General features: G+C 39.0%; 1 protein-coding gene across 1 annotated transcript in view; it reads left to right on the forward strand.

The window, feature by feature from the left end:
• Positions 1-25,979, forward strand: part of ABI3BP (ABI family member 3 binding protein) — a 192,664-nt gene that overhangs the window by 138,790 nt on the left and 27,895 nt on the right. The window contains exons 51-57 of the mRNA XM_021718108.1: positions 394-471; positions 4,252-4,317; positions 6,507-6,581; positions 13,205-13,282; positions 18,489-18,581; positions 21,673-21,801; positions 23,716-23,784. Of these exons, the coding sequence (XP_021573783.1) occupies positions 394-471; positions 4,252-4,317; positions 6,507-6,581; positions 13,205-13,282; positions 18,489-18,581; positions 21,673-21,801; positions 23,716-23,784 (588 nt within the window). The remainder of the gene's footprint in view (positions 1-393; positions 472-4,251; positions 4,318-6,506; positions 6,582-13,204; positions 13,283-18,488; positions 18,582-21,672; positions 21,802-23,715; positions 23,785-25,979) is intronic.

Raw genomic sequence — 25,979 nt, forward strand, 5'->3', positions numbered from 1 at the left:
CATGTGATGTATTTCCAGCTCATCTTAATAATTTGTGGAATTTATGGAGTAGGGAGAAGACATGGAGATAAACAGAGCAGGACAGGTGGAAGTCTTTCAAGCAAGAGCCATATCCAAGAGTAGGCACAACCAGAGTCATGAAACAATGATCCTGTGCTGAAAGCTTTTGGAAATCCTGATAATAGTTATTAAAATAATAGTGTAAGACAGCAAACATAACAAATAAGAGTTATTAACATGTACCATTTACTTGGAATTATTACGATTAGGCATATTTTGAAATGCAGTTTATCCTGTTACCATTGCATGGGGAAGCAAAGAGCATGAGATTTTTTTGGCTATACTACAATAAATATTATTTAAGACAAGCCATCTTACTGTGTTTTTCCCCAGAAGAAACAGACCAATTCACCCGAGAACTCTTCACAACTAAGATTCCACGAACAACTGAATTGGCAAAGACTACTCAGGGTAATACTATTTCCCTACCTCTGGATAGTAATTTTTTTCTTATTTGCTTTTTATTCGAAAAGAATTTTTTTTTCCAAAATGTTATTTCTCATCACAGTAAATTACTTGATTTTTTTTCATTTCATAGGTAAAGGACATCACTCAATCTGGATACGTATATGAATACTAGTCGATTGCAAAGAAGATAAGGGCTTTAGTCAGAGCATTGCCTTTGAGTGTATCATTGTCAGCTTGATGCTGATCACTAAGAATGAAAGTGCCCATTTTTTTTCTGATTTGACCTTCCTTTGCCTCATTTTCTACATCTGATAAATAAGAATCTTTATTCTCTTCCTCCTCTTCTTCCCCCATCCTACTCTTCCTCTTCCTCCCCCTCCTTGTTTCCCTTTTTCTTCCATCTCCTTCACTTGATGAAGCACATTGATATTGTGGACTGAGAAAAAGGCTAATAACAAAAAAATAACATTTTAATATTATGACAACATTTAAAGATCCAGGGAGATATTCTCCACAGTTCCCTACTTTTATTTCTTCCTCTCTGTGATGTCCTACTTTTGGAGAAGTGAGCCCAATTACACAAAGCTCTCTCTCATCTTTGTGTTCTCAGAAGTCTTTGCTTTTTTATATTTTTCTATCCTACTTGGATTGTAACCACCTGTGGATTTCCAGTACTTTCTTTCTTCATTGGTTTTTAATGACACATTTTGCCCATCTCTACCTCTACTAAACAGTAGGAAGTCAAAATGAGACAAAAAAACAAACTCTTTTTTTAGGAATGCGAAGACAAATAAGTTTATGTTACCCGTTATCAGTTCTAATTTGAGGGGAAAGGTTGGTAGAAGAAATTTGAAATAAGAAGAAGAAAGGATGATTAAAATATATAATTGTAAAGTATGATGTTGTCTGTGAGGCAATGTTTATTCTAAATAAACATGAATGAGAAAGGCTCTGCTTGGTGTAGGACGGGTCCCTTACATTTTCTAAATCTTTTTTATGTGTTTGTTTGGCTTTGCTTTTTATTATGTTTTGCATGTTTATTTAATTATTTTATTGGATTTGTATTCCCTACTTATTTACCAATACACACAGAAGTCAGAAGCATGTCATGACAGGCTCCACCCATCTCTCTTACCAGCTTCAACTGTTAACAGCACATGACCAGTTATGCTATGTACTTATCCCACCCTGATTTTTCTATGTTTATTATTTTATATTTTTGCAAATCTCTTTGATGTCTGGCTTACTGGAAGATAACTGGATTCTCATCATCAAGCATAGTTTTTTTGCAGCAAAATGTATAAATATTTACAAGCAGGATAAAGACTCTCATTCAGCTCAGGCTGTGTTGCCAAATGAGAAAAAGATTTTAGCTTTTTAGAGATTTGTGAATTTCAGAGCTGAAAATAAAAGATCATAGGCCTGCTACTTCCTTGCTTTGCTTTATCTTACTTTAATGGGAATGTCAGTATTGTGTCGCCATTGCTAGTGTATATGGAATTCTTATCAAATGTCTTCTAAAACATTTTATTAGATATAAATTTCACAGTTTATTGGGGTATATGCAGGGTATTATATCAATATATGAATTGTCTTTCCATATTAGTGCAATGTAGTTTAATTTTTTCTTATATTCTTAACTTGTTTTACTTAACATTTAAAATTGATATCATAGAACAGTTTTCTCAAGGCCACATGTTAAGAATGAGCTAAATGAGTAACTCACAACCTAAAGTTAAATTACATTTCAGCTCTTTTATAAAAAGTTCTTTTTAGATTTAAGTGAAGGCTGAGGGAAAACTAAAAATGTGGACGCCATGGCTTTGAAATTTGCTGATTAGTCTGTGGTCTACCCTGAATCTCTTTTCTGTTCAATGTTCAAAATTCATATATATTCTAGAATGAGACAAGTACCGTGATTCTTGTATTTTCTTTAAGCAATTTTCTTTAAGCAAAAGCAATCTAATATTCAAAGGGATTTACATGAAAAGCTGAAATAGGTTAAATTGACAAGGAATCCTACCACTCTCAAAGAAAACTGAAGAAAAATATTTGCAAATCATCATCAGGCATTTTAGGATCTGTGAGAATTAATTTTTATACTCAGTACCTATGTTCTCTCTGGTTATTATACTTGGGAAGGCCCAAGCTAAACTTATAATTTCACTATATGTCTGCTGTTGTTGGCCTGCAATATGGCAAAATTCTGTTCATCACAGTCTTTACATTGGAAGCTTATAAATGAGCTACATTATAACCAATTTTACAAGCATTATTTTTTTAACTTGGTGAGGCAAGGCATTGCTGGTTTATGGTTATATAAATATCCACTCGGGCAGCGAAACCTCATCTCTACAATAAATCAAAAAATCAGCCGGGCGTGGTAGCGCATGCCTGTAATCCCGGCTACTTGGAAGGCTGAGGCAGAAGGAATGCCGGAGCCCAACAGGTCGAGGCTGCGGTGGCCGGGAGCGGCCACTGCACTCCAGTCTGGGTGACAACGTGAGACTCCAACTCAATAAATAAATAAATATCCACTCAAGATGTGAACAAAATCATCAAAACGATGTAATCTACTTACATCGTTTGCAAGAAAAATTTTTTCCAGTCTTAGCTAAGGCATTACCAAGGAAGTTGGTGGCAAGAGGCAGTGTGTGAGTGGGTGGGGCAAGGAGAAAAGCATAGTATGGGACAGATGAACTCCAGGATGAATGCATGCTTTGAAATCTTAGGAAGCAAAAGTATTTCAGCAGGTTCTCACAAAGCTGTCTGCATACAGTAGTTACCTAATTTTTCATTCATTCAGCAAGTCTGCATTAAAAATCCTTTCTGTGCAGGCCCTGGACCACAGGGCCAGAGAGTAACAAGGTGAGTCCCAGGGCTTGTAAGGTCCCTGCTCCTTGCTCACTCCCTCCTGGCGGGCAGGACACCAGATGTCGTTTTCTCTGATGTCTACTGCATTATGTATAGCGCTGAGTATTTATTCATTTAGGAGTCATGAACAAAGACAACTTGATAGAGACCACATGTTCCTACTCCTTTCTTCTTACCTGCCTAAATATTTATTTCTCTTCTTACCTTTAAGATTGCTTATCTTCTTTTGCAAAATCACGTTCCACAGTGACTCCTTATTGAAAGACGTGGATAAGCCGGGCTCGGTGGCTCAGCCTGTAATCCCGCGCTTTGGGAGGCTGAGGTGAGTGGATTGCCTGAGCCCGCGGGTTTGAGACCCGCCTGGGCAACTTGGCGAGACCTCGTCTCCACAATAAATCAAAAAATTAACTGGGCGTGGTAGTGCCCAGTTCCTGTAGTTCCAGCTACTTGGAAGGCTGAAGTGGAAGGATCACCGGAGCCCAGCAGGTCAAGGCTGCGGTGGCTGGGAGCGGCCACTGCACTCCAGTCTAAGCGACAGAGTGAGACTCCAACTCAAAAAAAAAAAAAAAAAAAAAAAAAAAGACATGGATAGACAGATGGACGGATGGCTATATGTTTATCATGTTAAGCAACCACCTGGTGAAATGAATGTTCTTGAAAAACATGGACTAAATGATGACTAATCCTTATCACACATTACAAATGACCTATGTGCATCTTTAATTTTCAGTCATGAATATTTTCATTTGTTTCGTTTACCTTTAGCATGAAGCCTGTAAATGCGTAATTGGAGTTTCCTGAACCACTTCCATGCAAAGTATACAAGTTGTTGGTTCCTAGAGTCTTAATCTCCATCCAGTGGACTTTGGAGTGTTGTTTATTAAATATGAAATATGTTCTCTGTTTCAGCACCACACAGATTATACACTACTCCTGGGAGGCCCAGATCACCCGACAGACCACACTTCAGACCTTGTGAGTCGTTTCTCTTTCTCTGATGACCTAAATGTTCAGCAGGTTGGGGAAGATATGAAATGGATTGAAACATCCAAAGTCACCAAAGGGATATTTTTCCTCAGACTGCAATGTAGGACATGCAAAAATTCTGGTCTGTGTGGATAAGTGGAGAGATGGAGAGGTACTCATGAATCCATAAAAGTGATGAGACTTGGCTAAGGTTTTTAAGGATGATCAGAGTCAGAGATCACTATGAAACCTTATCAGTATAAGAGTACTTTTTATGCAGATCACACACATCCATTCAATTCTTCATGGCAATAATAGAATAGCATATGGCCAGGCATAGTGGTTCATGCCTATAATCCCAGCACTTTGGTAGGCTGAGGTCGGAGGATTGCTTGGGTCCAGGAGTTCAAGACGAGGCTGGGCAATATAATGAGACTTCGTCTCTTCCAAAAAATCAAAAAATGAGCCAGGCGTGGTGGCACACACCTGCAGTCCCAGCTACTCAGGAGGCTGAGACAGAAGGATTGCTTGAGCCCAGGAGGTTGAAGTTGTGATGAGCTGTGTGATCTTGCCACTGCACTTCAGCCTGTATGACAGAGCGAGATCCTGACTCAAAAAGTAAAATAAAGTAAAATAATGGAATAGCATAAAATTAGTTATGACATGATACGACTTGCTTTCAAATGTTATTTCTTTCTTAAGAAAAAGTAGTATCTTCTTAATATAAAAAGTATTTTATTCTGGGAGAATATTTTTATGTTACTACTTCAGGGGATAAAAAAAATTCCACAGGTACTAAACATCAAAAAAAAAAAAGTTATAATTATATATTGGGAAATATTTTAAACTTATTAAATTCTCCAGAGGTCCTATGATCTTCCTCACTGGAACTTGTTTAGGGAAAAGTTAACAAATTGGACCAAAAATGTGTTTTCTGTCCCTTTTGTCTATGATTCTAAGGAGTCTTCAAGTTCTAAATGATAAAAAACTCTCTTGTAAATGAACGTTCTTGGTAACTATGTCTCCAGAACAATAATTTTTTATATTCTTTGATTTATGGAGAGCCCATATATTTTGCTATAGTCCTCCAACGTCTAAAGGTAATTAGGCACAGAAATCTTTTGTAAACAAAGAATTTGTGTCATGACAACTGTTGAGAGCTTAATGTATGAATGGTTTTTTAAAAATTCTACAATCTTGCTATTATGAACAATGCTGCGATAAACATATGTGTGCAGGTATCTTTTTCATAGAGTGATTTGAGTTCTTCTGGGTATATTCCCAGTAGGGAGATTGTGGGGTCATATGGAAGATCGATTTTTAGAAATTTTAGGAATCGTCACACTGATTTCCACAGAGGCTGTACTAGTTTACACTCCCACCAAAATAAAAAAAAAATTTTTTAATTTCTGCAAAATAATGAAGCAGCAACAAAGATGGCTAACAATGACTGGCCACTGGCCACGTGTTCTGTGCAGTATGGCTGAGGAAGCTAAGGTGCTGAGAAGAACTAGAAAGTAGATTCAAAGGTGAGCCCAGTGGCTTTAGAGCCTGTTCACGTAAGCACTGTACACTCAGGGCTCTTCCATGGGCATCTTCTAAGTGGCCTATAAAGCAGGTTACGTCTTAAGGTTTTGGTAATGCTACAGCTTTCTACAGAGCAGCAAAGAAATGTAAATGGTTTCTTCAAGTTCTGTGTTTGACAATGAACTTGTGCAAGGACTAGCAGCTTAATGAAATCTCTGTACCTAGAAACCCTTAACAAATGGGTCACTGACTTATGAGTTATGCCTTGAGACCTTGACAAACACACACATTTCAGGTCTTGGTTTTCATTAGACAGATGTAGTCCTGATCTTTCTTCAATGCCATTTCGGAATGGATCTAATGCTTATAAATGAAGCAAGGTATTTCCCACTTAGAATTATAAATCCCTTTGCCAGTTATTTTTTCAAGTCAAGTACTGAAGCCCAGCAATCACTTCAAAGTACAACTGAAGGTCTTTAGTCCCATATTCAAGAATATGATTTTTATATCAGAATGGTGTTTCTATATTCTAAACAATATTTTTTGGTAAGTCATCATTTTTTTTGTTGCCTGCTTAAATGACTTTCAATTCTCTGAGAAGTTTTGTTTTTCTTGGCTGCAAGCTTTTAATAAGAAAATGTCTGAACTATTTATTTCCTACTTCATTGTAGTTCTGAATAGGACAACTACAAGACCCCCTAGACCCAAGCCTAGTGGGATGCCCAATGGGAATGGAGTGGGAGCAGGTAATGATCAAACTTTATTTCCTTTTGATTCTGTTAAAACTATAAATGTTATTATTCAATTTTTATGATTTTGTTGAATTACATTTCAATTTCTTTTTTTTTTTTTAACCAGGTTTGGAAGTTCTTAGTAACTGTAATTGAAAATTATAACTCATTCCAAAATCAAAACTTCAAATGCCTCTGAAAATATTAAAGAAGAATTTTTCACTTTTCTAAATCTGGTCCACTAAACTAATTACCATATATAATCTTGCTGCTTCTAATTAAATATGAGTTATTAAATGAAAATAATGTTTCCCTAATTTCAAAACATTTCCTATACATAGGCTGGTCCTTGAACTGTAACTACAGTTTTCAAGTTTATAATTTTACAAGTATTGTTGTTTTTTTTTTAAACCTGCATCTGTTAGCAAGCTGGAATATAAAATTTAAACCAGAAGCAGATTTAATCAGAGCAATTAGCAATTGGTTATCCTGGTTATAGTTATATTAATGTTTTCAAAGCATTCATCTTAAATAAATAGCATAACCCTAATCCAGCCAGATCTACGGCAGTAGATATCATTCTAGAAAACCTAGGGTACTGACCTTATTAAAGTTCAAACACCCAATTTACTCTGTGGATAAATGGTAGTTATTAGCTACCTTAGCATAGGATATCATTCCTTTAAACATTTTTAATAGCAAAAACCTTGTACTTGTCTATGTTAAAAAGCATAAAAATTAGAATGTATTTAATGTATATATGTTTGATCATCCCATGATGATTCTATAATAAGAAAGAGATACAAATAATACCTTAAGATATTTAGTCTAAAAATCATTTAAATGTGTTTCTGTACTTTTACTTGATTAGTACAGTATCTGAAATTCTAGGAATTCATTTCTCTTCAAACCAAATGATAAGGCCAACACTATAAATTCCTGACTCATGAAAAGCAAGAAAACATTGCAATATCTGTTTGTGCTCAGCTGCTCCTTTTATTCTTCCCAAATGTGGGATTAGATAGCGAATAATTTAAGATTGGCACAAACAAACTGATGCTAAACAGAGCCACCTTCTTTCAGATCTTTTTGGGAAGAGGCAGGTACAAATTGTTTAATGTTCAAATAATTCCTTGGAAGTTGCGAATGTAAAAATAGAAGAAAACATTTAGATGTCAGCCAAGCAAATGAAAGAACAAGTAAAGTAGCTATAATCACACTTGAAAGCTATTAACTTTCAGTGTAATATTGATTGTCACTAGGAACATGCTAATTATCTTTCAGGGGGAAAGCAAGTATTATTGTATTTTAGTTTATGAACAATATAAACATTTTTCCAAAGCCACTTGTATTGCAAATGGATATCCATTACTTTCTTGTGTGTATAAATTCACTTTGTAATAACACTTTGTCCAATTTAGCTTTGGAAGAATAATATCTTATATCACTGCTTCTTTATTAATTAGTAAATTGCTGGTTTAGATATTGGGTTGGTGAGCACAGGTAGACAAAGCTGTTTCGCCTTTCCTTACTTCACCACCATCCCCAAACAAAATTTGCTGTGCCTATTCTATTTTCTACTGTCTGTCTATTGAGGTTCTCTCATCAAGGAAAAATTTGAGTGAGGTCAGCAGACAGCATCCAACTGTCATCTCCTTCACAGGAAAGCCTCAGCTGAAAGAGACTTGGATGGAAATTTGGGTGTTACATCTCCATTATCTACCACAATAATGTATAATAACAACCCAATGGAATTTACCCCAGGAATACAAAGATTGGCTCAACATTTAAACAAATGTGTGTAATTCACCACATAACAGAATAAAGAAAAAAAATCAGGCGACCATCTGAATAGATGAGGGGGAAAAAACCGTTAGACAAAATTTTTAATTCATTTATGATGAAAGCTCAGGAAATTAGAAATAGAAAGAAGTTTCCTCAATCTGATAAAAGGGTATCTGTGACAAACTACAATTTGCATTATACATATGGTAAAAGACTAAATGCTTTTCTCCTTAGATGGAAAACACAAGGGATCCTTCTTTCACTTCTGTTGAATATAGCAGTAAATATTTAGCCAATGTAATAAGCAAGAATAGAAGCAAACACCATAAAAATCAGAAATTACAGATAGCATGATTATCTTTTTTGCATATTATAAAGGGAAATTTAACAGCTCTCAGGAATTTTCTTAGGGAATAATTTTCTAAGAAATTGATGATTTTAAAAAGTTCTAAAATCTATTCCCTCCAATTCACAGGCCTACCTGAGTCCATTTTCCTTTGATTCTGCATAGTTTTGCTCTGACTCGTTTGCAGACATGTAGCCGTTTATATGTTTTTCTTCTTTAAAACAATTCTACTGTCTCATCCACATTCACTTCTAGCCTCTATTGAGTTTTAACAAGAGACCATTTTCATGTGAATTGATTTCATATTCAACTTTGACATCTTACCCTGAGTATGTATCTTTTTATCACATACATTCTCCTATAATTTTTCTTGCTGAAGTTTTCAGCTCAAATAGTTCACATTTAAAAACATTAGTTGGTAAAGAAAATGTTTAGGATCTATAGGACATATTCTTTATGGTCTTAGGCCACCTAAGGTTTTGACCTTGGAAGACTAACAAAAAAGTTTCTGAGGCCTCAAAACTATAGACCTTTGATGATTTGAAGTGATTCCATACACCTCAGCAATCTCTTGAGTCTAGTGTTTTATTTCTTATAACATCATTACAAGGTATATTATCTGGTGTATGTATATTTCATACCTATAATGTACAGATAGAGGTATTACTCCACCTCAGGGTTAGAAAGTAACCTGCAGGGGTTAAGATTTTAGGTGGGTCATTTTTCTAGCATTCTGCTATTTCAAGATTTCTAGAGAGATGTGTCTCAGCTTAGCTGGTATGTCATACATATTAGGATCTCCTTGAGACCTGCCTACAGGGATGCTTCAAGCCATGCATGCTCTAGTCCAGGGATTAGGCAAACTATAGCCCCACAGGCCAGATTTGACTCACGGCCTCTTTTTGTCAATAAAGTTTTATTATAACACAGGTTGCTCTCACAGCACAATGGCAGAGTTGAATAGTTGTGACAGAAACAATATGACCCACAACATTGAAAATATTTACTGTTTAACAGAAAAAGTTTGCCTATTCCTGTGCTGGACAATCTCTCTGACTTTCTCCCTGAAGAAGAAAGCTGTACAGCTATTCTTTCATTTAACCGAATTTATTGAGCTCATTATGTGCCAGGCAACATGTAATTCTGAAACCACCTTGGCACATGTGGTTTGGCAGATATTGTTAAATACCTGGACCCCAGATTCCTTTCTCTGTCCTAATGAGGAAACCACAGTTTACTGCCCCATGTGAGTGTACTTCACAACAAGAACCCAGACTTCAGGCAGAGGAATGTGTTTTTCTGGGCTGTGACTAAATCTTCCAGTCTGCTGGCCCCTTGCCCCTGACTTTTTAGCCAGGTGCTAAGACTTGGGGACAGAGGTGCAGAGGCCAATCATCCATAAATATCACCCCTTTTTGTTCGCAGGGAATGGAGTCACTGATACATTTAAAAATGGGTTTCCAGTTTACTCTGTTTGCAAAGATTTTGTTACCATGGTTAAAAATATCCAAATTGTTACTTCATTTGAGATGATAAATTGCTATGAGATGAATTGTGTAAATCTAGAGATTTTTGGAGAACTCTCATATGAACCTCATTCTGAGGCTCAAGTCTTAGTGCTTACAGAGCTGACTCTGCCCTTTAGATGATGTGTTGATCAATCCTGCCTGAGGGAAAAAGAATTCAGGTCACAGCCTGGGCCAGACTGTCTGACTGGTGCCAATTCCTGAGGATTCATTCTCTACAGTATCTCTCTTACTGGTTTCCTTCTTTCTCTTCCCATTGCCTCTCTGCTACCTTTGACCTTCATTTGCTCTCCTCTGACTCAGGGTGACAGATGTTCACTGGTCTCTCTGGTTCTGGGCCGGGTGACATGCCTGAACTGAAGCTAGCTGTAGGAGAGGCAAGGCCAGTTCTAGAGTTCGGTCTCCTGTCCCCAGCTCTTCCCACTGAGCCCCATAGTTGCCTTTTGCAGGGCGCTTCCCAGTGCTTTCAGACACCACTGGCTTCTACCCATTTCCAAAGGCTGGAGAAAGTCCAGTTTAGTAGCTGATGCTCTATTGCTTTGGGTACTTATATCTAAGGATTATAACAGTAAGTGACAGAAAGTGTCTACTTCCTTCATTGGTTAGAAAAGAGGTTTAGGGGATTTGTATCTTTGGTCTTATATATAAAGTAGGCCCACAGAATTTTGCATTCTGCTCAGGGCTTCTAGATTTCTAACTCACCAGCACCTTAGGACATTCACCCCTGTGGCTTGGTGGATCCGCCTATGCCTGGTCAGAAACTGCTGTCAGCATTGGACTTTTTTTGAGTCCTGCATATTAGCCGTGTGGCTGGATGACACATACTTGCCAACCATGACGATTTAGTCCTCACACCCTGGTGGCAGCACAACCCACCCAAGAGACAGATTCTAGGGTTCTAGGACTATAGATTCTTTATGGTCTTAGGCCACCTAAGGCTTTGACCTTGGAAGACTAACAAAAAAGTTTCTGAGGTCTCAAAACTATACACTTTTGATGACTGAGGCATCTATAAAAATCTTGTAGTGATTTCATAAGACTCAGCAATCTCTTGAGTCTAGTGCTTTATTTCTTATAATATCATAACAAGGTATATTATCTGGTATATGTGTATTTCATACCTATATGAATAGATAGTTATTATTACTCCACTCTGTGAGAAAAAGAAGGAAGAAAATGATCAGGTCAGAGGAAGACAATAAGTACTCCATGCTCTGTCACTTAGTGCTTAAGAGATAGGCTTTGGTTCTGGGCTTATGTAGGCCTGAATCCCAACACTTTCTAACTGTGAGACCTTGGGTCAGTTATTTAATCTCCCCTTACCTGGGGTTTCTTCATCTGAGGTACATGTATACTATCTCCCACACAGAAGGGTTGTAAGAATCAAATCAGGTAACAGATATACTTTGTTTTTCAGGGGCAGAAAGATTTAGAGAAGGGTTGAGGAAGGATCTACTCAAGATACATAGCCTACTAGCTTTTGAGAGAATATAAATGCTTTTTTTTAAACCTTGAGATACTTCAAGTATGTCAGACCTCACCAAGCCAAATTATCCCAGAGGCACAAGTGGAAGTATTTTCCATTCCCTAATGCATTTACAGAGTAACCTCAAAATGAGCCATTTCCCTGGCCCCATTACCACTGATAGTGTGACACAGGAAGAAGACTAATGAGCCATTTGTGCCATGCCTGGGGGATTAGCCACAAAATAGTCATTGCCCCCAGAAACATTTTTTCCCTACCACAAATAAGCAACTTTTAATTCTTTAATCCATATAAACATTCTCTGTGGTTTTTTATATCATCTCTTACTCAAGTAGCATAGGGTGTGGGATGGCAATATTAAGTTCATCTCCCTAAGTTTCATAAATTAATGTGAAAATGTATCTAATTTTTGGTAAGGGAAGCTTTTGTTGTATATTTAATTAATATATCTGCCCATATATTAAATGAGATTGAGTATGTCATGTCCCTACACAGGTCCCGGAACACAGGGAACCCACAAAACATGGTTGTTGTCACTATTGTTGTTATTGTGGTTGTCATTTTTAATGTATTCACTAGTATATTCATGAAACATTTCATTCTTATTTTTAGGATTCTTTTTAGGACAAGTCATTATGTTTAAAGTGATTTTTACTATTCAAATTCTAAAAATGTCTATTTCTATTCTTTTTCTTTTTTTTTTTTTACTAAAGACGGTTAGTCACATCAGGAAAGATTATTTTATAATATAAAAGAATAATAATTTAAAAAATAGAACAAAACCTAATTGGTTTCTCTTGCCCTAGAATAGCTACTCACAATTAAAGCCTGGGAATTTAGGTGAATGGCTGAGAAATAACCACCAGATTGTTTGGGGGACATGGGACACAAAATATCACACAAAGTAATTTTCAGATCAGTTTCTCCCAAACAATAATTTAGAGCTCTAGGCAAGCCCGGGGCTAATTTACAAATCCCAAAAGATTATTTGTGGCCTACATAGCCTGATACTTCCCAGGAAGATTTAAAGTCAATTCATTAAGTATTAACCCCCACACATTGAAATTCTAGGGGTTGGGGGGGGGCATGGAAGGGTTGGGGGAAATTTTTTTAAGCCAAAAGATACGCCAGTGAATATTAGTCCAAGGTGACTGATCACCATTGATGAAATTCCACTTGATGAGGTCATATCACCCAGAAAGGCAATACAGGATGGGTGTTGTGAAAAATTGGGACAAACCTACCATTCACTATCAAATGTTAATTCTACAGAGGAAATATCACAACCAGTGAAGGTAGAGTTTTGAACTTTTTCTAACCAGATAGTAGAACTTCTCTAACCAGTAGAGTCTATTAAGATGTCTCAGCACAAAAACACCAATGCCCCTGCTCTGCAAAGAATGCGTATTATTCCTGAGAACTCTACTTCGTTTCCATGAAGAACGTTTGGCACGTTTGCAATATATTTATTCCCTTTCATTATCTCTGTTAATAGGGGTCAAGAAACCACCCAAGCCAATAAGTGTTGGGAGAAACGTGTCAGTGGACTCCAGCCACCTCACTAAAAAGCCAGGTAAGGACTAAGACGGCAGCTCAGCTCTGAAACTTGGATGATAACTGTGGTAAAAATAGCAACATCCACACAGCTCCCAACGTGTCAGAACCATACAAATAGTGCATGGATATTCCAAGCACAACATTTGAAATACTGTCTTTAGAGGCATAAAAAGTGCTCTGTGCACAGATTAAATATTCACAAGAACCTCCAGTGGGTGCCAATTTAATAATTGCTTTCTGTAATGCTCTAAGAGGCCATGATGGACAAATGCTGAAGAATCGCCGTGGGTTCTAGTTTTTATCGTGCTTAAGTTTTGCTCTAGCGTGATATATTACAATGTCCTTTTGCCTGAAATTATTTGTGTCCCTGATTGAAGAGTATGCTTTCTATCATAGGCCAAAAGCATGCAACTGGTGACTCAGAATGTCTTTGTACTGGATAAGGACTCTTTGCTTTTTAAAAGGATACTGTGAGACTTACTCTGGCATACGCATGTCTTAACTACCACCTACTCCCCTAAACACATACGTGTGTGTGTACATGTTCATGTGTGCCTGCACACACACATACACACACACACACACACACACACACACACACACACAGTGCTCCTTTTCCTCCCTCTCCCTTCTTCTCACTCCTTCTCCTCCCATTCCCTCCTTCTCTCCCTCCCTCTCCCTTCCTCTCCTTCCTTTTCCTTCCCATCGCCCTCTCTCCCTCTCCGTAGAGTTTTGAACTTTTGCTAACCAGATGGTAGAACTTCTCTATTAAAACATCTCAAATCACTCTAAAAAAGATACCTGCACACGTATGTTTATCACAGCATTGTTCACAATAGCAAGAACCTGAAAGCAACCATGCTGCCCATCAAAAGAGGACTGGATTTTAAAAATGTGGTACATATACACGATGGAATACTATGCAGCCATAAAAAAGAACAAAATCATGAATTTCGCAGCAACCTGGATGGAAGTAGAGTCTATAATACTGAGTGACCTCTCACAGAAACAAAGATCCGAGTATCACATGTTCTCACTCATATAATGGACCTTGAACATCCAATGTAATACTATAAGAAAATGATTGATGGTACTGGGAAACTATGGGGGGGGAGATGGGATTAACAGTAGCAAATATCTGTCTGGGGATGGGGAAACACCTCTTGTCAACAGGGTACCTGAATGAAACGTAATTGTATACCTAACCCTTAACTGTACCCCACAACATCATAATAAAAAATATTGATTAAAAAAAAAATTTCAGACAGTAGAGTCTATTAAAACATCTCAGCACAAAACCACCATTGCCCCTGCTCTGCAGAGAATGCATCTTATTCCCTCTCCTTCTCTCTGTCCCCCTCTCCCTCTTCCTCTTCCCCTCTACTCTTCCCTCTCCCTCTCTCTCCCCTTCTCCCTCTCACCCTCACTCTTCTCCTCTCCCTCTTCCTAGTACCCCAGGATATATTTTACTTAAATCTGCAGGGCACTTTCCTGGATTGGCAATTTTACTTGTAGATTTTCAAACCAACATACACAAAGAATGTGATACATTTTAAGCTATAACACAGGCTTAGAAAAAAATGTGGCTTAACCTTTGTGCAAATTATAAAAAGGTGCCTCTCTGCCCTCTCCTCTAAGCTGACCAGTTAGAAACCATGCCCTTCCTCTGGACTGGCAGCCTTGCACCAGAGTTCATGGGGGAGGAGCAGAGTGAGTGCTAAGCTTTGGCTCCCACTTCATCTCCCCGGCCAGGGGTTCTTGTGCAGTACACAACTGCCACAATTGCTTATAGTGACCCTGCTGGCCTCAGCCACATGTTTGTTGTTTCTTCTATCAGGATTACTTTGATGTAGTCATTTGAGAAGTTCTAAAGGTGTTTAATTTAATTATGATTCCATAACACAGTTGGGGTTGGAGGGAAACACCACAAAAAGAGAAATTTATGCTTTAACAATTTAAAGCTAAAATGGTGGCAGAAACTGTAGTCTCAAAAGGAAATTGGGAATAATGAAGTTTAGAAATGCTATCATTGGCCAGGTGTGGTGGCTCACACCTGTAATCCCAGCACTTTGGGAGGCAGAGGCAAGAGGACTGCCTGAGCCCAGGGGTTCGAGGCCAGCCTGGGCAACCTGGTGAGACCTCATCTCTACAATAATCAAAAAATTAACCAGGTGTGGTGGCACATGCCTGTATTTCCAGCTACTTGGAAGGCTGAGGTGAAGAGATTGCTTGAGCACAGCAGGTTGAGACTGCAATAGCCATGAATGTGCCACTGCACTCCAGCCTGAGTGACAGAGTGAGACCTCAACTCAAAAATAAAAAAACTAAAATAAAGACATGCTACTGTTAAATCCATATAGACCTATACAGTCTTTCAAGAGGCAGCTATAACTGTATATAGTTTTCTCTCAGTATTGCAGGGTATTGGTTTCAGTACTCTCCCCAGATACTAAAATCTGAGTATGCTCAAGTCTCTGATATAAAATAGTACAGTATTTGCATATAACTTATGCACATCCTTGTGTATACTTTAAATCCTTTCCAGATCACTTATTATACCTAATGCAATATAAGTACTATGCAAATAGTTGTCATACTGTATTTTTGTGTTTATTGCTACATTGTTATTTTTACTGGGTTTTTTTGTATATGGTAAGTCCCTTATATACAAACTTTCAAACTGCAAGCTTTCAAAGATGCAAACGTGTGTCCTCATGTCCAATTATGTAAGTTAGTTTGTGTATCTGACATACACTGTCATGTGCGTGCATCTTCTACAAGTGGTTGTGCTTTTGCGTACTTTACTGTACGGTACTGTATAGTGTACAGTAGCACAGTATCATTATTTCAAGCCCAAGATGTCCAGAAGCAAGTGTAAATTTAGCAGTGATGTAACTGGTACTGCTAAGAAGCACCAAGCAATAAGGATGGAAACAAAGTAAAAATAATTGAGAGAGTGGAGTGAGGCAAAAAGATGGTAGATGTTGCTTGTTCTTACAACATGAATCGTTCAACCATCAGCATGATTCAACCATCGGCATGATTCTTAAGAACAAGGACAAGGTCATAGAACATATAAAATCTGCTGTGCCGATGATGTCGATAATAATATTGAAGAAGCATGGAAGAGTGATGGAGGAGATGGAGACACTTCTCAGTGTGGATGCAGAATCAGAATCAGTGTCAAATCCCGCTCAGCTTAATACTGATTCAAGAGAAAACTGAAAGGCTTTATGAAAACTTGAAAAAGAACTATGGTAAAGAATCAGAGGGTACATCTTTTAAAGCCAGCCATGGCTAGTTTTCACTGGTTCAAGGCTGGGGCCAACCTTCACAACATAAAAGCAAGTAGCAAGGCAGTGAGTGCAGATAGGGTAGCTGCCCAGGAATTTCCTGAAATGCTTTGAAAAATCATTGATGACGGCGTATATTTACCTGAGCAGGTTTTTAATGTAGATGAGACAGGACTGTACTAGAAGAGGATGCCAGACCAAAGTTACATCAGTAAGGAGGAAAAGTTAATGCCATGTGCCAAAGCAACAAAAAGCAAGCCAACTCTATTGTTTGGTGGCAATGCTTCTTGTGATATGAAGCCGAAGCCTCTCTTAAACATAGCTAAGAGAGCTCTTCTTGTTGTGTAGAAGAGTAACCCTAAAGCCTGGGTTACACAGGCCGTTTTCCAGGAATGGTTTTTCCAACACTTTATCCCAGAGGAAGAGAAATACTACTTGGAAAAGGATATCACATTCAACCTCATTTGCTGGTCAACCATGCTCCCAACCACACTTCATTTGTGGACAAATTTTATCCCAATGTCAAAGTAATGTGCATCTGCCACCAAATACTGTGTCGTTCATCCAACCTATGGACCAGGGAGATATAGCACATTTCAAGAAATATAATTTACATTGCACTTTTCATCAGACAGTAAAGACCAGTGACAAATCAGGAACAATTCTGGAAGGACTATGACATCTAGGGAAGGCCATAAAAACCATTGACTTTGTTTGGTGTGAGGTTATGCACTATCACTGTGAATGGGGTTTGGAAGAACCTTTGCCTGCAGTTTGTTCACAATTTTTGAGGATTTGAGAAAGTGGATGAGGAGCCCAAAGAGGTCTTCAGCAACTTAGAGGCACTCAGTGGGAAGCTGGATCTCGATCTACAAGAGGACAACCTCACTGAACTCCTTGCTGCGCAACACGGTGAGCTTACTAATGAAGACCTGATGGAAGTGGAGGCCCAGAGAAAAGATGAAGAAGAGACAAGAGGAAGAAGAAGTAACTGAAAAACTGAAGAGACTCACAACACAGGAAATGGCATGGGGATTTTCATTAGTTGAAGAGGCACTATTAGTTTTTGAGGCACAGGACCCAAAGGTAGAATGATACATGGAGGTTGCTGCAGCCATTCAGAAGGCAATCCAGTGCCACCGTGTTGCCTATGCTGAGAAAAAAAGAGCTACCACCCAGACATCACTGAATTGTTTTTTCCAAGAGGGTAGATAGAATTGACTCCAGCAAGGAACCAGGACCCGTGCCATCAGCGTCAGGCATGAGTGACATTGCAGCTTGTCCTCCGTCGCCTGTTGCCGACCATCCTTCGACTCCGCTCTACCATCTCCCACTTCCCGTCAGTAACTCTTCTTGCCTGTTCACTCCATGCCAGCCCCTGTATGCCAGCTGTTGTACTGTATGGTACTGCTGTACTTTTCAAGATAAGAGTAAAAATGTTTTGTTTTTTGTGTTTGTTTTAATGTATTATTTGTGTGAAAATATTATAAACCTATTACAGTACAGTGCTATATGGCCAAGTGTGTTAGTTGGGGATCTAGGCTAACTTTGTTGAACTTACAAACAAATTGGACTTGCAAATGCGCTCTCAGAACAGAACTCACTTGTATGTAGGGGACTTGCTGTGTCTTCCATCTGCTATTGTTTGAATCCACTGATGAGGAACCTGTGGATATTCCAGCTGTATTTTCACCTATACTTAGAGGATGTGTGTTTTCATATACTGATGTGCCTTGTTCTTCCCGGTTATGTTGCCAACATTAATTTACAGGAATATCAGTATATATTACTTATATGCACTTTTCTGTTGAATCTATTCTCTGTCATCCAACTGTTGTCAGATACTTTTGATTAAACAAAAATATCTATTATGTTTTGCGAGTGGATCCTTATGATGACTTTATCTGTAACAATATCTTTTATCCACAGGCACTCGCCGTCCACCCTTGCCACCCAGACCTACACCCTCACGAAGAAAACCTTTACCACCAAATAATGTCACTGGAAAGCCAGGAAGTGCAGGTATGTTAGTCACGTACCTTCCTTCTCCCTCCATGACTTCAATTTTACTAGTCAGCCACAAGCTCTTCTGGGTGTGCTAGCCCAGGCGATGAACAAGGCACTGGTGTGTGTGTGTGTGTGTGTGTGTGTGTGTGTGTGTGTGTGTGTGACACACACTTGTGTTGGCCCAAAGACAAGATACTGTAAATTACAGCTTTGAGACTTCACAACCTGACTCTTAGCCTAGTGGGGTGAAAGAAATCATCCTTCTGCATCTAGGCCAATTTACTTCTTAGATGTCTGCATGCTTGGAACCTAGACTGAAACTAACTCAGGCCCTTCAACAAGGGGATTCTCTTGGACAAGATGCTGTACATTGCCAGGTCCCCAGAGGAAATATAAAAATTTGATGCCCTGTCATCAATTTAGTATTCTGAAATGGAATACTATAAACTCACCAAAAGCCCCCTATCCACCAGCCTTCATGCCAGCCCTAGTACTATGGTGCTCAGGGAAAGTTTTGGGACTGAAGTATTCAGAGTGATGGAGCTGGCCTAGCCAGTGCAATGAGGCAAGAATATGTTTAGAAGGCAAGCTACCTCTCACCTGGGCATGTGTTGTTTTCCCCGTAGAATGACCCCTCCCAGGCCTGAGATACTCATACTTCACCCTTTTCTTAAAGAAACCTTCCCTAACTTCCCAAAGCAGTCTTAGCATTGCTTCCCTACGTGTCCGTGACATAAACCTCTGTTAGAGCAAAGAACAAATTGCTTTCATACTTGTCTTACCCAACTAAACTGTCAGCTCTGGGATGACAGAGTCCTTGGTACAACTTCTCTGAATTTCCAGAACTAAATCCAGTGCTTAGTATATATAGGATATTTGATAAGTAATTACCTAATGAATAAATGAATGAAATTAAGAATCAATGAAAGTCGACCCAGTTCAGAATGAAGTTTTGCTTCATTTCTATTTCAGTCTCTTCCCCCAGCATCTGCCAGCAAATCACAGCATGTTCCCCCTCTTTTCTACCTTCCTAAAATCTCTACTTCTATATATTGTATAGATAGAATCAAGCTAAAAGTGTTAAAGGCAGCTGTGAAAGATGAAACTGATGAGGATTATGTGAAAGGGAGTGGATGCCACTTTTCACAGGATGAAGGGAGGATGTGGTGATGGATCTGTTGTGATGTCTCATGTGCACATTGAACTCTAAATTACTTCCCCATGACTGGAGGAGGAAGCAGCCTCTCATCTGTGCCCCTGGTGCCTTTCTGAGTCAAGCTCAGTGGCACGGGCTTGCAAGGGAACTAGGTTTCCCTATTAATTGCAACCTGAGATAGATGAGACTTGAGCTCCAGCAGCCTACAGGTCAGACTGGGTAAGTCACAGCTCAGTGCCAGTGTGCCTGTGGGAAACTCAGGAGACCCCTGCAGGCCATGTCTTCAACTGTAGTTTAATAGCCTTGGTTCCTGCCATGTAAATCCTTGTTCCCTTCTGTGAGTATATGTAGCTCTGGTACAGCCCAGCTAGCCTGAAGAAGAACCATAAACACATTCTACTTCTGATGTGAACTCTGGTCCCTGCTCCCCACCCCTCACCCCTACCATCCACCTCCAACTCTAGGAAAATGGCTGCATTCAGGAGCCACACAATAAACAAGGGCAGCTATACAGATTGGGCCTGATATGAACACCACAGAAAGTGAATCCTGAATTCCAGTAAAATGTCCATGATTCCTCTGAGATGCTCTCACATGATGTGCCTGTGGCATCTACCACTTATCCCCTGTCTCCAGATCTGCTGAGGCCTGTGAGGCCCACTCTCCTTGCCAGGGTGAAAATGCTATGCCTGCATTCCCTGCTGACTCTGCCAACTCTGAAATGCTCTTGTGGCCTCTTGGTTTTTGCATATCCTCTTATGGTGACCTACCCCACTAGGGTCCCTGGGGGCTGGACCAGAGGCCCATCTGACTGACTCGTGATTCCATTCTGGGCTCCATTCCTTCGGAAGGGCTTGTTACCCCTTGACGCTATTGCCCAAGAATGACTTCTCCTCCCAGGAGGAACATAAAATCCAACCTAGATTTCTTCTCTAAGCCCCAGACGTGCCTGGACCTTGAGATGGATCCAGTTTTACAGATTTGTGTTTTTAGGGTGGATGAGTCACTGCTGAATATAGCACCTCAGGGTGATACCATACTGGCCACCAGGCCAGAACCATGGACATCAGGCCAGGAATCTTTATCCTCCTCCTCCAGCTACCTCCCATGCCTGCCAGTGAATCGCCTCAACCGCTCTCATGTCCCGCCCTTCCAACCCTTCCCACTTCCTCTGCTGCATCTCACCCCCTCTTCCCTTACCTACGTAACCACCTTCGTCCCTTAAAATAACATCCAAACCCACGCTATGAAAGTTCTCTCTTGATCTACCCTTCCCTGCCCCTCCACTCTCAGATCTTACTGCACCCTCTCTGCCCTCACCCCTTCAAATAAAACACACCAAGCCATTTCATGCTTTCCTGACATGGTTCTTGCTGCCACCTCTGGCTAGAATACAGCTTTCATCCCTACCTGTTGGGTCACTTATCCTCTTTATTGGCACATCTTCTGTGAAGGCATTCCTACCCTTTCAACCCAACAACCCTCCATCTTGCCCTACAGACATGACCATTCCTCCTCCTTGCCCCTTCTGTGACCTTCTCTAGTTCTTTCACAGTATCTATAATTCTTTGATATACTTGGCTCCCACATCTGTCTCCGTCGAGGACCAGGTCTTCTTTTCTCTCCAAGGCTGGCCTGTAGTGCCAAGCAACATGGTAAGTGTTCTAGGAATCTTCCTGCTGACCCTGCCAACTCTGAAAAGCTCACATGGGCTGCAGTGAACTTCTCTTGGTTGTCACTCACCCTCTTATTGTGGCCCACCCCACTGGGGTCAGGAGCATGAGTCCCTGAGGGCTGGACCAAGACTCATCTGATCGGCTCATTTATGGAGTTTTATGGCACCTTTAAGGAGGTTCACAGTTAAAAGTCTATAGAAACTTTGTTGGATACATGAATGGGAAACTTGGCAGTGTCCCTATAAAATCTGACCACTTTGGTTCCACATTACAGGAGTCATTTCATCAGGCCCAATAACTTCCCCACCCCTGAGGTCAACACTTAGACCTACTGGAGCTCCCTTGGAGGAAACAGAGACAGATACAAAGCAGCCAACAGCTCCTGCCTCTGAAGAAGAACTGGGTTAGTATGACAGTCAGTTCTCACTGCATACTTAGCTACGAGGTGCTAAAAGATTTCATATTAAGGAGGAAAAGTCTCAGTTTGGGTTCTTTTTTTTTTTTTTGAGTTGGAGTCTCACTCTGTCCCCCAGACTGGAGTGAAGTGGCCGCTCCCGGCCACTGCAGCCTCGCCTGCTGGGCTCCGGCGATCCTTCCGCCTCAGCCTTCCAAGTAGCCGGAATTACAGGCGCACGCTACCACGCCCAGCTGATTTTTTGATTTATTGTAGAGATGAGGTCTCGCTGCCCAGGCGGGTCTCGAACCCGCGGGCTCAGGCAATCCACTCATCTCAGCCTCCCAAAGCGCGGATTACAGGCTGAGCCACCGAGCCCAGCTGCGGGTTCTTATATTTTATTCAGAGATGGGTCTTTTTGGTTTTTTTATTTATTTTTTCTATTTCACTACTTTATTCAAAGCACTAGTTACACAAATCATTGTTTACAAAAGAGCTTGGGCAACTAACATATTCAATCACTTAGTTAACCATCACTCTTGAATGCCTATTATGTGCCTCACACTGAAGGTTCCCACGTGATTAAAGAGACATTACTCAAATTAGAAAGGTGGAATCATGCATTTCTTAAAGTGTTTCAACAATAATGGCTAATCCAAGAGTATTTTCAATAACCTTCATTTAATGGGAAATGAAATTAATCAGAATTATCAATATGGGTCTTTGTAAATTTTAAAATAAATTTATTTACAGTTCTTCCTTATAAAGTATGTTTGGTTCTTAAAAGGATCTGGACTACCTAATCCTCACTACTAAATCACTTCTTTCTAACTACACATATCTTAGTTTATTGAGTATTAACCATTTAGTTGCAATTTTTAATTCTTTATTACACCCCAGAACACCTTGCAGCAGGACACAATTGAAGGCCTTTTATTGTGAACTTACTATAAAGAGTATTAAATAGCTTTCATCATTACTGCCTTTTTGTTTGGGTTTTTTTTTAATTTTTTAAATTTTTTTAAAGATGTAGGGTAGAATTTGGGGTTAGGTATACAAATGTTCATTATCCAGGTGCCCTTGTTGTTGAGGTGTTCCCCTCCCTCCCTCCCCTGGTCGTTTCCCTCAACTGCCAATCCCACCTCCCTTTCCCCTGGCAGTTTCCCACTATTGCCAATCCCTTTCTTATAGTATTATGATAATTGTTCAAGGTCCACTTATGAGTGAGAACATATGGTACTCTGTTCTTTGTTTCTGTGATAGATCACTGAGTATGATTGACTTTAAATCCATCCAAGTTGCTGCGAAGTCCATACATTTGTCCTTCTTTATGGTTGCATAATATTCCATTGTATATATGTACCACTTTTTTTTTATCCAGTTCAACTTCCATGGGTAGCATGGTTGGTTCCATGTTTTTTGCTATCGTGAATAGAGCTGCAAAAAACGTGTGTGCAGGTATCTTTTTTGCAGAATGATTTGAGTTCCTCTGGGTATATTCCCAGTAAGGGAATTGCTGGGTCATATGAAAGGTCAGTTTCTAGTTCTTTCAGAAATAGCCAACTGTCTTCCAAAGAGGTTTCACTAGTTTGCATTCCCACCAACAGTGTAGAAGTGTTCCTTTTTCTCTGCATCCTCGCCAGCATCTGTTGTTGTTTGTTTTATTTTTTTTTATTTTTTATTTATTTATTTTTTTGAGTTGGAGTCTCACTCGGTCGCCCAGACTGGAGTGCAGTGGCCGCTCCCGGCCACCGCAGCCTTGGCTGCGGTGGGATCCGGCAATCCTTCCGCCTCAGCCTTCTGAGTAGCCGGTTTTATTAATGATGGCCATTCTTACTGGTGTTAGGTGGTCTCTCAATATGGTTTTGATTTGTGAATCTTTTTTATCCTGTGTTGAAATTGTTTATTATCTTCCATTCTCAGGTAATATAACTGACTTTAGCTCAAGCCCAACAAGAGAAACCGATCATCTTGGGAAGCCCAGATTCAAAGGTATGTTAATTGGCGCCAGAATTCAATTTTGACAAGACTTTTTGTGGTGTGTGTATCTGTCAGCTATTGCAAACAACCACAAAATCTTAGTAGCTTCCTCTACTAGGTACTACTTCCTCTTCTTCATGTAGCTGCAAGTCAGCTAAGTTTCAGCTGTTCTCAGATGTGCTTGGGAGGTGGTTCTGCTTCTAGCAGCAGGTACAGATGGGCCTCCTGTGGGTTGAGCTTAGGTCCACCCCGCATGTGTTCATTCTGATGCCCAAGATGAAGAACCAACAGTGGCCCAAGAGAAACCATTCTCGTGACAATACAAAATCAATAAAAGGGATGCCCAAATACACAACCAAATTCCAAGCTCCTTTTTGTGTCATGTCTGCTAATATCCATTGGTCAAAAAAAAGTCACATAGCTAAGTTCAAATTAAAGATTGGGGAAGTATATACTCCTCCTATGGACATAAATAATATGTTTGAACAATAATCTTTCACAGTAGAAAGGATATAATATAATAATAATATAATATAATATAATATGCAGCCCATCGATTTATTTTTGAAATTAATAATCTTTTCTGAAATGTAACATTTCATAAATGTTAACATGTGTGTACACTTGTGAGACCATCATCATAATCAAAATAATGAACATGTGCATCACTTCCAAAAGTTTCATCATGTACCACTGCAATCCCTTTTCCTCATTCCTCCCACCTAGCCCCCAGATTCTAGGGGACCACAGATCTGCTATACTATAGATTAGTATACACTTCACGGAACTGTATGTAAATGAGAGCACACAGTATAGACTCATTTTTTCTTGTCTAATTTCTTTTATCAACATAATTGTTTGGAGATTCATACATGTTACTGCATGTACCAATAGCCCATTCCTTTTTACTGATGACTGGTGTTCTATTATATAGATGTGCAATAATTTGTTTTATTAAACTTTTTCATGACATTTAGTTATTTCAATTTTTTTTCACATTACTAATAAAACTTCTGTGATTATTCATGCCCAAAACTTCGTATGAATGTATGCTTTCATTTATTTTGGACAAATACCTACAAAGGGGGTGACTAAGTGATGTATAAGTAAATATTTAACATTTTAAGAAACTGTCAAACTGTTTTCCGAAGTGGTTGTACTATTTTGTTTTACCTTTCTGTTAGCAGTGATAAGAGTTCTAATTCCTCCAAATCCTCACCAATGTTTGGTGTGGTCAGTTTGTTTTAATTTTAGCCACTTTAATAGATGTGGAGTGGTATCTGATTATGGTTCTAATTTGTGCTTCCCTAATGATTAAGGATGTTGAACATCTTTTCGTGTGCTTATTTGCCATCTATATATCTATTTTGGTATGTCCAAATTTTTGTGCACATTTTTAAAATGGAGTTGCTTATTTACTTACTATTATAGTTTGAGAATTTTATATTTCCTAGATACAAGATCTTTTTTAGATATATACTTTGCAAATATTTTCCCAAGTGTGTAATGAAGCTAAAATATCAATTTTTTATAGAATTCACTTTCTTTAGTACATAGAGGGCTATAAGAATATTTTTTCTTCCTTAGTGAGCTTTGATAGTGTTTACCTTCAAGGTATTAGTCCATTTTATCTAAGTTGTCAAATTTATTAGCATAAAGTTGTTCATAATATTCCCTTATTCTTTAATATCCATATTTTTGGCATCATGTCTATGAAGTCATTGACAAACCAGAGGTCACAAAGATTATTCTATGATTTCCTTCTAGAATTTTTATGCTTTTACAATTTGGCTTATGATTCATATTGAGTAAAATTTTATATATGATACAAGGTATAGATGCCTTCATCTTCTTTCTTAAGGATAACCAGCTGTTCAGCATCATTTGTTGAAAAAACCACCCTTTCTCCACTGAAATGCATTTGTATCTCTGTCAAAGTCAGTTATTCATACATATGTGGATATGTTTTGTGACTTTCTAAGCTATTCCATTGGTCTATTTATCTACCTATATACCAATACCACACACTTCACACTTCCTGAATTCCTAGGGAAATAAATCTTGCAACCAGGTTGTTTTAGTCTTCCAACGTTGTTCTTATTTTTTTCAAAGTTATTTTGGTGATTTTGAATCTTTTCCATATCCATATGAATTTTGGATTCAGCTTTGTCATTATCTACAAAATAGATTGCTTGACTTTTGACTGA

This window comes from Carlito syrichta, unplaced genomic scaffold (assembly GCF_000164805.1).
Source record: "Carlito syrichta isolate Samal-C Ts95f unplaced genomic scaffold, Tarsius_syrichta-2.0.1 Scaffold311833, whole genome shotgun sequence".
NCBI lineage: Eukaryota > Metazoa > Chordata > Mammalia > Primates > Tarsiidae > Carlito > Carlito syrichta.